This window comes from Bactrocera oleae, chromosome 2 (genome assembly GCF_042242935.1).
Source record: "Bactrocera oleae isolate idBacOlea1 chromosome 2, idBacOlea1, whole genome shotgun sequence".
NCBI classification, from domain to species: domain Eukaryota; kingdom Metazoa; phylum Arthropoda; class Insecta; order Diptera; family Tephritidae; genus Bactrocera; species Bactrocera oleae.
The window spans coordinates 82517226-82531805 of record NC_091536.1 but is presented as its reverse complement, the minus strand read 5'-3'; the positions used below and the strand labels follow the sequence as shown (position 1 = coordinate 82531805).

The 14580-nt window shown below is 34.9% G+C and overlaps 1 protein-coding gene across 1 annotated transcript in view; it reads right to left on the bottom strand.

Annotated features, from left to right (window-relative positions):
• Nucleotides 1-14580, bottom strand: part of Lerp (lysosomal enzyme receptor protein) — a 115523-nt gene that overhangs the window by 71693 nt on the left and 29250 nt on the right. Inside the window, exon 11 of the mRNA XM_070105864.1 lies at nucleotides 3906-4052. Within this exon, the coding sequence (XP_069961965.1) occupies nucleotides 3906-4052 (147 nt within the window). The remainder of the gene's footprint in view (nucleotides 1-3905; nucleotides 4053-14580) is intronic.

Below are 14580 nucleotides of genomic sequence, written 5' to 3'. Positions count from 1 at the left end.
CATATAAATGGGTTATATAAATGATCAGGATGAAGAGACGAGTTGATATCCGGGTGACTGTCTATCCGTCCGTCTGTCTGTCCATCCATCTGTGCAAGCGATAACTTAAGTAAAAATTAAGATATCATAATAAAACTTGTACACGTGTTCCATGGCAAAAAGGTGAGGACGAATTTGTAGAATGGCGTAATCACACCACTGCCACGCCTACAAAACGCCATTAATCGAAAACCTATAAAATGTCATTACTAAGCACTAAATTAAAATATAAACCTGTTATTTGGGGGATTGCAGTAGCAAAGGGCACCTGTGGAATAAAAACTAAAAAAAATGGGCGTGGCCCGCCCTCAAATAGGTTTAGTATAATATATATATGACCTTAACCACTAAAGCTTCAATAACCAAATTCGCTTAGACAATTTCTATAAGCACCCCCATTGACAGTGTGAAAATGGATAAAATCGGATGTAACCCCGTTCTCTCCCCTACTAAAAGCGCGATAAATCAATAACTAAATGCGCCAGAGACATTAAATTTTACACCTAAGGCGATATAAGAGGGCTTTATAGGAGTCCACATTTAGGTGAAATCACATATCTTCGGACCTACACGACCAATTTTAACCAAATTTGGTATATATTATTATTCTGACGATCCTATGTAACGTTGTGCAATGGCTGCAATCTGAATTCAACCACGTCTAATTTTTTCACTTTCCAGTATACAAATTAAGCACTAATAAATATATTCGGATAATACTTTGCACAAATAGCGCCTTTGAGGTATGCCTCCTCGAGTCTATAAATTGTCAAAATCGGACCAAAACTGTTCAAGCCCCGACATACCAAATATGTAAACCCTGGTGATGGTGGTATGGCTGACTTTTTCCCGAAAATATTGATCAATCTAAGATATATTTTATTGAAATACTGGGCAAATGTTTTATTGATAATAATGTACGCTTGTGTCAAAAATAGGTTGAATCGGGTGATACTTCCCTTAGCCCTTTTCTTCCAAATGACTTTATACCATATATGTATATGGGCCAATGTGGGAGTTATTTTCATGAAATTGAGAGAGCGTTGTGCCTAAAATGTATACAACCGGGCTAAAACTTGTTTTAATCTTATATATGGTAACTGATATTCAGGATTTTAAAACATCCGGCTGACTTCACTCCATATATATGTTTATATTTATATATTTATAAAATTGCTTGAAAATATGTTCTCAATACTTGCACAATGTCAAAAATTAATGCAATTAGCCCTCCCATTTCTCTGCCCCCAATATTTCCTTTATAATGATTTCTGACTTTTACCTGACTTTAAACCATTTGGGTGTGTGTAAATGTGTGATATTTTAATGAAATTTAATAGACACATTTTCTTAAAAGATATAAAATTATATTAATAGTTTGACGCTCAACATTAATGATATTGGTCTTGGTCTATATAATATCAAATTTAGCCACTTTGGCTGAGTTTATATCAGATATAACTCATTCGAAGATGATTTTCGCTGATGGGAAGTAAAATATAGTAATAAAACTAGGTAAGTCTATGATGTTCAAAATAACGTCACGATTTCGTCGAACAATCAAGTTGAATCCTTTCGCTAAGTTTTCCAACACCTAAAGGTATTTAGCCGACTTTGATCGTTGTAAGTTGCAAGAGTATAAAAGGTTCGATTACACCCGAACTTAGGTCTCCCCTACTTGTTTAATTTTATATTTACTCAATCGATTGGTTGTTTTATGGGTTGTATTTATAAAAAGCGCAAATAAATGTAAACATATTTAAGCTGACAATTATGAGTGCAAATAGCAATATACACAATTTACACGCACACACACATACATTCTCATGCAAATATGTACACATTTGCAATTGTTGAAGCACTTTGCATATGCCGCCTCCACACTTATCGCCGACCACAAAGTCGTTACATAATGATTGAGAACTGGCACTAACGTCAACAGCGTTTCATAACCGCAGAGGTCACTGCATTTCAAGGCACACACACACACACGCACAAAGAAGCACACTGGAAATGCCAGCAGTTGAACGATCAACGGGTGCCTCGATGGCTGACCAACAAGCAAACAAACAGCCGTTATGGTCATAAGGGGGAAAGCGAGTGAAATGGGTGTTACTATATTAAATTACAATTACAAATCAACAGTTGCCATAATCACAACAGCAACCAAATGCAATAAAAACCCACACCATTAACAGTCAAGCGGTGCCGCCTGCAACAGCAGTGCTGCCCATGCCACAATTGAGTAAGGTGCAGCCTTTGCCGACGTGATAGCCAATTGCAATATCACCTGCGGCACCATTCCATTGCAACATTTATAACAATAATATTGGGAAACAATTGCTGAACCGATACATACACACACACACGCACACATGCGTATGAAATTGATTGGCAGACCCATTAATGTTCAGACCGCATGACTGAGCCGGGTCAAAAGGAATTGGCATGCCAGTATTTGTGCCATGAACCACTCTGTAATACCACAAACAATTACATGTTAATATGAATAGTGCAGTTATTAAGTTGAGCTTACTGTTACGACGGATTAAACGATAGGTATAGCCATTGTCTGAAAATGGTTTCCCTGCACACTAAGTATATTGAGTAATTAACTAATTAAATTTCTATCAATATCCGTAAATGTCACTACTACAAAAACTACGATTCGAGCGCCGAACAGGTGTTAGATCGGAGCCAGTCTTTATTATATTTATCGACGATAACCATTGACATTCGACCAAACCAAAAAGATACAGCTATTTTTTCTCAGAAGAGGTACGTTATATTGGTCTCTCTTTAGCCACAGCAATAGTGGTAGTCACCAACTTACTCACCCGCTACTACCTATCTTTATATTGTCTACATTGTTCAGATGATAAAATAGGAAACATCATCGAGAGCTTGTCTTGCTATAGAAATACAAGTACTGCCTTTGTAATCATTGTCTTTATCGCGTAAAGAATTCTAATGCATGAAAATACTTTTGTCGTCTCATAGACATTACCTGTTAACATGAGGACCTTGAAAAATATTAACTATTTTGTATCCAAAGCTTTGAAACTTGTTATTCAAATAATGGATAGCTTGTATTAATTACCTATCAGAGGTGCATAACTGTTTATATAGCGGTTTCGCTTTCGGTTTACATAGTTAGTGGAGTTGAAAAATATCGCTAGTAATCTGACGAGCGAAACTTTACTTGCAGATCACATTTCAGCAAAGTCTCACATTGGTTTTTTTGCGCAAAGACTTATGTATATCTGACGATGAACTAAGCTAAGTTCAGCTAATCCTGGGAAGTAAAAAAGTTAGAGAACTTCGGTGACCTTTCCAAAAGTTACGCTAACCTAACTAAATATCCTGTAAAATATCAAATTTCGAGCATGGCTTTTTGGAAGTCACGCAACAATTAACCAACTGGCATTGCTTCACTGTCATCTCTCCAGATTAGCGACCTCCCCCGAGTCACACAGAAACATATATATTCCTGTAAATAAGGCTACACACATACGTACATACAAAGATATGTGTATGAATATAAATATGCCTGCAGAAACCAGCAATAATGGAGGCCAAACTATTGCATTTTCAATAACCTCCATTCACACTACTGATATATCGGGAAGCGGCCGTTAAACATTGTTAAATAACGCATGAGTTAACACGAACGCATGTTGGACTTAATTGTGGTGAAAAGCGATTACAAGTATAATTAAAAACTGCCATACTTAACGAAATACCGACAAATTACTGAACTTTTAATCAGCACGCTACAATATCGATTGCATTTGTTTTTGTATATTGTTTGTATATTTGTTTAAGTTTCAATATGAGTACAGTTGTTGTAAAATAGTAGCACTTACCAGACCAGCGCGCATATCACAGTTGAATTTAATGCTGGAGGAGAGTTCCGATTTGCTATCGGTGGGGCAAATGCTGCCGCGTAGGTAACGTAATTCCGCGACGGTGCGATTGTAGGCAACCAATGAGGCCATTGGGAAACCAAGACTCTGAAAGTAAAATAAAATGCATAACATTTTCAATGATAAGAAAAATTAAGTAGATGCAGATGCATAGTTATCATAAATACGAAAGTGGCAGATCGAACAAACAACTGGTATAAATACCATAGGCTGACAAATAGTAAAAAGTTAAAAAAGAATAGTAAAATGAAACCCATTGCAACAAGAAAAGAATAAAACAACAATGAAAGGAAAAAAATTTAAGGGTTATCTGCGGTAGGAATACGGTTAAGTTTTTAACGTTAAAAATAATTTATCTCGATTACTGAAAAAACTAGAAGTAATATGGAAAAACGTTAAATGGCAAAGTTGTAGGCAAATCTATAATTTTCGCGCTGACAGTTCTTTCACATAACCTCAAAGTAAATGTGAAAATTTCAAATAACCTTGTTTTTTATGTTTTAAAAACAATTTTTATAAAAACGTTGGTTCGTTTTTTCTTCGTTGAAATCTCTGATGGTATGAAAAGTATAGACATTACTACCATATAGTAAGTTTTCTTAGAAAATCCAAAAGAAGACCCGAAAACAACCTCTTCACTCAATAACCATTCACTTCAATACCGAAAGCCTTTAAATTTGTGTAGTAATTAAAATCAGACATAAACCATAGATTTCAATATGGTATTACTCATAAATTTCTCTTTCTTATAATTTTCATTTTCATAACTATCTTGACGAAAGCCGAAAACTGCCGTTCAAATATCGCAAAATATTAAATTTCATCAAATGGAAAGCCTTAAGAAACGGACCATAGAGAGCGATATATTCTTAGCAAGAAAAATAGTTTATCGTAATACGTACGTCCATCATTATTGTTGTTGTGAAATGTAAAAATACAAAAAGTTTCCAAATGCATAATATTACTACTAAATAATCTTCGACGTAGAGAGCAGGAAAAATAGTAGACACAACATTTGCAATGCGAGAAGGTGTGCGTGAGGCAAAACGCACAAAACTTCTTGCAAACGTAAACAAGGTATTTTGCCGCAGATTTTGTGTGCATATGAAGGCATATACATATATACTTTCCGTTGGGCATCGTATCGCGTGAAGAATTGTATTACATTAGGCCAGCAGCAAAGGAAAACGTGAAATTCGCTCAATCGCTAGCAAGGGTTTAACGAAATTCAATTGAACACAACCGAAGCGCTGCTAAACGCATTTCGAATTGAAATTCAAGTGAATTTGCAATAAGCAAAAGCCGCATGGTTTTGAGATTAGTGAATAATTCTTATTTGATTTTGCGTCCGCTGTGGCATGCACATAAGGCAATCGAAAAAATTATGTTGAAAATATTCATCTTCGTACTTTTGAATTGAGTCAGATTGCCTTTAAAACTCTAGAATTAATATTTATTAAGAAATAATGGCGCTTATTGTAACTTAGTGCTAGTCGTAACATATACATAGTTCACAGTAGACCTTCCAATCTGAAAATGAGTTACGTTGCCATTTGAAAAAAGGATCGTCTCACCGACGTTTAACGACGAGGAAATTTGGTTTTGTAGTCATTACCAGAAATGTATTCAGTGTGTATTACGGGAATCCTTTAACTAAAATTAAATCTTATAGTAATCTGAAAAAATATTTCTCGAAAATGTTTGTGTACAAGGCTGAAAGGCGATTGAAGAAACTGAAATTGGTGACTTAGTTTTCGATATTAAGACCTAATTCTAACTAGATTGTAATCAGGATTACCAAAATTATTCAGAATTTTTGACAAACTTTTTATACCCTGAACAGGTATATTGAGTTTGCTATGAAGTTTGTAATACCCAGAAGGGAGACCCTACACAGTATATACATATGGTATATAAATGATCAGCATGACAAGTTAAGTCGATTTAGTCCCTCTTTTTTTTTTTTGAGATATAAACCTGAAATTTTGCGCACGTTCTTTTATCACCAAGAAGCTGATTATCTGTCGAAAGCGCCGATATCGGACCACTATAACATATAGCTGTCATACAAACTGAACGATCAGAATCAAGTCCTTGTGTGGACAACTTTTTTATTTGACAAGGTATCGTCACGAAATTTGGCATAGATTATTACCTCAGGTTTTGCCAAAATTTTTATTAAAAATATTGTGCAGATCGAATTACTATAGCATATAGCTGCCAGATAAACTGACAGATCAAAATCATGAAAAATATCTTTTCACACCCTTTTACGCTATAAAAAATGCGCCTGTTACGGGTATTATAGCTTCGGTGCAGCCGAAGTTAACTTTTTTCTTGATAAAATGAAGGTTCAAATCTTATTTCTAGTATTTTCTAATAATTTTCTTATCAGTTTTTAGAGTAGTTCTCGACACTGATGGCGTGAGAAATACAATATGAGAGAACGATAGTTGCGGTAAAGCATGAATTTCTAACAGTTATTCCCAAACTTCCACAGCTGTAAGAAGAAAAGAAACTTTCCTTGTCATTGGCTGACAAGCACCTTAACAACTAAAGCTGAAACCTTTCTGAACCAATTTAGTAACTAGTTTCTTTTAAAATCTTTGTCAACACACTAACTGAACGCAACCGACATTTCAATCCATGTAACATAAGCACTATCGAAACTGTTTTTATTTATGAGCAACGCCTTCGGATCACCACAACAGCTGCAGCAACAGTTGTTGTGTCAACCGACACTATGCATAACAACAGAATTTTCGAGTAATCTCAACAAATCGATAAGTGTTTCTTGACAAAAACCAAACACACAACAAAAGCAACTGCAAGAATGGCAACAACACTTTCCAAAAACCACAATGCCACACACTGCTGACAGTGACAACACTTGTGTATATATCAGCAACAAAGTAGCCACAAATACCAGCAGCATACACACACACATATACACATAGGCAAGCACAAAAATAGAGAAAAGCAATGCAGGAAGTAATCGTTGTAGCCACAAGCATTAAATGAGGCAGCACTCGCTCAATGCGCACAATTCGATGCACTTGGCATTGCGATGGACCGGGAAGAGCATCGATATTGAGACTGCGTCGGCCGCAAATCTAGGGCTGCGTGGTCAGCAGCAGTTCTGTGGCTCAACAGAAATCAGTATTGGCAGAATTGCACAGAATTTCGATTTTATGCGCATACCAAAGCAAGTGCGTATGTGTGTGTGTGTGTGTATGCATTTGCGTGCTTATTAAGAAATATCCTTTCGAGCGATGCGCATAGTCATGGGTGTGCGTGTGCTTGACCACTGGCGGTTAAGGAAGTTTAATCCGTGCAAAACTGATGTTTTAATGTAAATATGTATGCAATCTGACTCCGCGTCTGACACAAAAGACGAAAATGATGAGTATAATACTTATGTATGTATATGGATATAAATAAACACCCTATAGTATAATCACACGGAATCTGGATGGATTTTCAATGCAACGAAAATAACGGTAGAATGTTTCATGGAAAACCAAGTGAGTTGGGTACATGATTCGGTTCACGATACAAAAAAGTGCAGAGTTGTAATGGGCTTTGTCAAGCCATTGAAAAAAGCTTTACTGCATCGATACGAAAAATTCAGAGAAAACGAGGAGGGTATTGGTAGTTTATGAAATATGTTGATTATTTTTTGTAAAGTTTTCATCTTTAAACAAAAGATGTCTATTCAAATTAAATCTGCATAAAGAGACCCTACTCTTCGTCAATTTAAATTAAATTACTTTACAGATTGCACCAGCGTATTTAACACTAGAACTACGAAGGTTTACCATCTGAAAATTAGAAGCGTAAGAACAAAATAATCTATAATATTATTCTAAATACCAATTTTATAAAAATCATGATATTATCGTAAAATATTAAATAGGAATAAAGAAGAAATGGTATAAATAAATGATGCAACCGGTAATTTTGACCGGTTCGTAGTTCTAGTGTTAAAAGCTCAATGATAGTTACCTCTAAATAATTTTTGTACATGACTTCACCGAAATCTACCACCATTCCGTGAAATGTGGCTATAAATCCTGATCTAAAAAAAATAGTTTCGAAAGAACGATTGCCTTTTGTCGAGAAAACTCCAAATACTTTTTGTGATTACCCAAGCCCACCATCACTCTGTAGGCTGTGATTACAAATCTTGCCTGGCCAAAATTGTAATATAAATCGTGAAATAATTTCTTGATAGCCGTCGACTCTCGGCAGATAATTACTGCTATAAACAATTTGTAAACCTTGAATAGGGTATATTAAGTCTGCCACGAAGTTTGTAACAACCAGAAGTAAATGTCGATTTAGCCATGTCTGTCAAGTTCTTGTATAGAAAACATTTTATTTGACAAGATATCTTCTCGAAATTCGGCATAGATTACTTATAATTAAAGTTAATACTACAATCTCCGAACATATTGTTTAGATCGGATCACTATAGCATATAGCTGCCATATAAACTGTCCGGTCAAAATCAAGATAAAGATCATTATACCGTGAAGGCGTATATTATGTTGCCACGAAATTTGTAAAACCCAAAAGTAAAGGTCGAAGACCCCATAAAATATACAGTGTACAGCATAAGTGAAGGTACGATTGGTTAATTATTGATAATATTACTAAAAAATAACGCTTATTGAAAATTAAAATTTTTTTGTTTTTATAAGAGAAATAAATAATTAAATAAAGAAATGGTAACAACTTGTCCGGGTTATTTTCGTTAGTTTTTAGTAATATTATCAAAAGTAGTGAAATTAACCAACCGTACCTTCACTTATGCTGTAAACTGTATATACGAGTATAAATGATCATATATACATATAAATGACGAGCCGAGTTGATTTAGGCATGTGCATCTGTCTGTATATACGCCAACTGGTCTCATAGTTTATAGCTGCCATACAAACTGTACGATCTGAATCAGGTTCTTGTATGGAAACTTTTTTATTTGTGAACGGTATTCCAGCTTCGGTGCAACCGAACTTAACGTTTTTTCTTGTGTTATAACCTTTTGTGCTATAAAAAATGCACCTGTTAAGGGTATTATAGCTTCGTTGCAGCCGCAGTCAACGTTTTTCTTAGTTTATTTTTATTCATTTTGTATATATTTAAGATTTGAACTGTTGGATTCTAATCAAATGCTGCATAGCATTTTTATACTACAAATATCTGTAACGAATCAAAGTACAAAGCTTTTACAACCAAAGCTCCGTAATTCACTGCTGGGAAAGTGGACGCAATGTACTATAGTTTGTGGTCAATTTAAGTTTCCAGCGGGTACCAGCGCCATTTCACATACAAATAAAATGCATCTATGCATCAAAAAAGGAATACATAGTATAAAGCAAATATTTGTTTTTTTTTGTTGTTGGCAGCGATTTACTTTATCATCCGCTTATCTTTATCGCATTACCAAAACGACGAACGTTCAAGCAGCAAAAACAGATTTATTATTCCCTTTGAGCTTTCAGTCATTTACTCGTATTGCATTGTACACATACATATGTACAGGAGTACCCGTATATATCAATATGAGTATAACCTGAACTGCATAAGCACATACTTGTAGCTTTATTTATTCTCGTTCATGCGCTTCTCCCTTCGCATTTATTCAGTTTTTTTTTATTTCGAATAAATGCATTTCTGAGGAAATCTCTCACTGGAGGATATTAATAACATTCGGGATTTTCGCTTTAATTCGATGAAAATGCTACATACATAACATACATAAAATGAAAACCACGAAGAATTCAATAAATGAAATTGAATTGAAATTAGTGGCAACATGGTGCGCAATAAAATGGTAGTGGATTGTGTTTCAAGAGAATCACGTTTTTATTGAAACGAAATTTATTTACACCGAGTTATTTTATTGAAGATATCTTAATATACTTGTGGCACTGGCTTAACTCATGTAAGGTTATTTTTTTATTTATTAAAATAAATTATGTGTTTTCAAATCACTAATCGACAAGGAAAGCTCTTTATTTTGTAATTAATTGAAAACAAAAGGTATCGGCGTGGTCTACATGCACACGTTATACATATATCTTCTAAACAATTTGTACATATTTATATATCTTCGTATACATAATTTCAGAGTTTTCCCTTTGTTATATTTATATAGACACTATTCACTAAACTAATCAATATGGAAAGCTTTTTTTCAGCAGTGAATTTATTGAAAAACTTTTTATCGTCTGCCAATTGCGTTGGGCGAAGATGGAGGCGAAAGTTGGCTTAAGAAAATAAGATAAGAAACTTTTCCGATTATAACAACAAACTTAATTTTTTCCAACTATACTCTTATATATACAGAATATGAGCTTGAATTGTTGTACTAATTTGTATCGACGAAAAATTGTAGCAGAACTTATTTACTGAAAGAGAAAATTAAATGCGATAAATACCAAAAACGGATATAGGGAAGTTGGGCAGCAACAAAGACATTAACTCAGCATGACCGAGGAGGAAGTACACCACATACTATGTATGGTATGTGCATAAACAAATTAAAGACTTAAATAAGTAGATCGATTGCTTTTTGTCGCCATTTTGACAATACGAAGTCTCAGAAATTTGAAGGCGACTAAAAACGAATATGTTAACATACATTAAATTGGTTCACACTAGAACTAAAGCAGAAGATATTTCTTATCCTCTTCATAAACCCAACTCTTGTAACTATGATGGTGCCCCCGTTAATTAATTAATCACTAAGTAAAAATAAATTTTTCTTAGAATAACTTGCTTAATCCCTCTCAACGCGACAATTTTCTAATACTGTTTCTTTAACTTTTTCAATATTATCGTCATTAACAGAAGTCAATAGACGGCTCGCATGAAGCGAGTTTTATTTTAGTATTATTTCCATACATGTCAAAGCCTTCACCATTAACTTAGACGTGATACAAATATAGTAATTAGTATGGAACTGATTTTAACACATTATTTTTTAAAGGCAGTTCTTTTTGCCAGTATCTCCCACAGAAGTTTCAAAAGCCCAAAGAAGTTTCACTGCAAAAAAAGTTATATATTCTTTATTTATATTTTAGTATGCCCTTAATATTCCTCTATGATTTAAATTATATTCTCAATGAAAGTTTTCAATTATTCCATAATAAGGATTATTCCATAATATGGAAACTGAGTGATTAAGAATTGATTGCTTGGGAACTTTTTGCTTGCTATAAATAATCATTAACGCCTTCTATATTTTTCACACGACGCCTAAGTCAGCCATTAACAGCTTTATTAAATATTTAAGTTAAGCCAATGGGATTAACGCAATAAAAAGTTAGCTGAGATAAAACAATTTTTCTTTTGTGGAATTCAAATGCTTGGTAACTTTCTTCCACACAACTAATCATAGGCAATAAACAACTTTTCTGTCTCAATTCCATTCTTGCATGAACCATGTGCAGACAGAAAACAAAAAAGGCCATTAAAAGAAATAAACACAAGTTTATGTGGCGTAAATGATTTGTGTACGTTCGAATCGATGGAAGCCTGAGTGCACCGAATATAACATATATGGTAACATATGCATATACACGCAGATAATCAGCACATTTAGCATTAAATCAACGCGACGACTGCTAAAAGTCAAGTAGAGCCTTTGAGATACACATTATTCTCAGTAAAAACTAATAAAATATTTCCGTTAAAGTTGACATTATATAAATTTATTTTGTACCTATATAAAGGAAGGCTCAGTGACTAATAATATTTTTTTAATTTTACATATATTTAGTTGTCACCCTAATGTGTCTATATGCAGATATGACACGGTTCATATTTATGTAAAGATATAAAAAAATAGAACATGCCACATACCTAAAAGCCCGTTACGTGCTGCAATGAAGCGAGTGTAAGGTCACTGAATTTCGCTTGAGAAAAAATCAGATGCGTTCGAAGGCCAAAAGTCCAAATTATCATGATGCACATGAAGTGCACATATTGTTACATTAAAGGTCGGCGGTTCTGAGCAAATGTCAGTCCAACAGCCAATTTGCGAGCACACACATGCACGCACCCATAAAATAACTGGAGCAACAAAAGATGTGGTAATTGAACTAATGCGCGCCGAAAACGCGAGCGCATTCATGCGAATGTGGGACACAGTGGGTTATTTTCCATATAAATACACTCATAATTTATGTATATAAAGTACGTTGTTAAAAGAAGTATAATGCATTGGATACTTTTGGAAATGTTATAGAAATTTGGATAACAAACTGAACTGAGAGCAAATACTAAGTAAACAACCGAACTTAATATTTTTTCATCCACTGTCACCGCCCTATGAGAGACACATATTCCACACTAAATCTTACAAGAGCAAAACTAAATAACTTTGAAGGATATCGATTTGAAAAGATGGTCTAACAACACAGCATATAGACGCTTAGTTTTTCAAGAAGCTCTGCTTTGAGAATATGGTAAAGAAAGGGATGTGTCAGCTACAAATCAAAAAAATATCATTTTATGATTGATTATAATGAAAGTATCAAGGTAGGCGAAACAGAGAAACAGAGGCGAGTTTAACTGATAGTGCGCGATCATTTCAACTAATAATATCATATCGCTTCTAGAGGTATTATGTTATATTAGGGCAACTAAAACATGCAAACTTGAAAATTGCACATCGAACTGTAAAACAATTAGGTCTTACCGCGCCTAAAACTTAATTGTAATAATACAAAGATTTCCAAAAAGTTTTAAATTTTTTAAAAAGAAACCACTGATCTTCGCAGAAACTGTTTCCTTAGCGCTAATTTCGGCATCCAACAACGCTGAGAGAAGTGAAGAGAGCAGATTCTAAATGTAGCGTGTACACTGACTGCAGGAGTTGCCTGCATACCAAGTAGTTGCTTTATTTGCATTCTCCGCAAGAACGCAAAATATTCAACGAACGCTTCATTCGAGCGGAAGTACGAAAGCGTCGTTTAGCAGCAACTTTTCCGCAGCGACAAAATTGAAGCACTGATTTGTATGCCGACAGAATGCGACGAACTCCACTGCCACCACACAACCACGCTCACACATCGCACCATTAAATATAGGGTTTTTCAATAGGGATGATATTGCTATTTTTAATATGTCATGATGTGCAATTTTTTTTTCATTGTATTCAGTAATGTTTACAATTTCAGCAATTGGAAGGATATACGCAAGAACAACGTTTATAAATTATTCAATTTTATTATCAAAATAATTGTTCGCCAATTGCAATTTTTTATGATCATAATAATCGTCCACTTATGCTCGCTATTCGTAGAATTATTGAAATTTTCTAACTTACATTTTCTTGACATGATGTTCAAGTGCCTATAAGATAAAGAACCGCTCGAAGTAATGAAAATATTTCTGCTGTTCAGGCAAGTGTTGCTGAAGCCGGTCGATTCCAAGTCGTTCTGGAGAATTGGGACCGTCTCAAACCGCAACCGTGCACATTTGGAGAAAGGATTTGGGCTTGCACCCGTATAAAATTGTTCTCACTCAAGAACTGAAGCCATTGGACAGCCGTAAACGTCGTGCATTTGCTGATTTTACCTTCGAACAACTTGAAAACGATAACGATGTGTTTAAGAAAATCAACTTCTCAGATGAGGCCCACTTTCATCTGAGCAGTGCCCTAAATAAACAAAACTTTCGGTTCTGTTGCGAAGAAAATCCACAAATTGGTGAAATCACCGGTCCGTACTTCTTTCGAAATGAAGCTGGTGACACCGTTCCTTTCAATGGAGAGCGTTATAGATCGATGATAACCAACCTTTAGTGGCCGCAAATGGATGATGTTGATCTTGGCAACATCTGGTTCCAGCAAGACCGGGCTACGTGCCACACAGCACGACCAGCCGAGCTTTATTACTAGAAAAGTTAGGAAATTCGATCATTTCAAGAAATTGGGACATTGAATGGCCTCTAAGAAGTTGTGATTTAACACCATTAGACAATGAAGTCATTGGTCTTTAACAATAAATCTCTCTCTCTCTTTAAACTTTAGAAGTCAATACTGAACGTGCTTTTCATGACATACGACTTGATTTAGTGGAAAAAGTACTCAAAAATTGGGCTCATCGAATTCGTGCCTGCAAAAGAAGTCGTGGAGGCCATTTGAATGATGTTATATACAGAACTTAATTGTATCGATTGTACTTCATATTAAATAAAAAAAATTTAATTTCCTTAACAATTAGTGTTTTTTTAAAATCATATTACTCTTATTGGAAAACCCTGTACCATATATATATATATATGTACTACACTTCCGCTGTACTGCTGTTTCCGGTTCCTTTTCCGCTTCCACAATTGGCTATGTCATTCGTGTGTAACTAAGAAAAAGAACACCGCATAAAGAAGGCAATAAAATAAAATAAACTGTGGAGGGCAAACTGTATGCCACAGCAATCTTCTTCACGCTGCTTTAGCGATTTCTTCGAATGCACACACTTATTTGCTTATTTTCGTCGCTTTGCAACACTTGAGTGTTAAATGCGCTCGGTGGCATATGAGCCAATTGCATTTCGGCAAACGCATTTGACATTTGCTATGCTGGAGGAGTTTGGAAACGCGC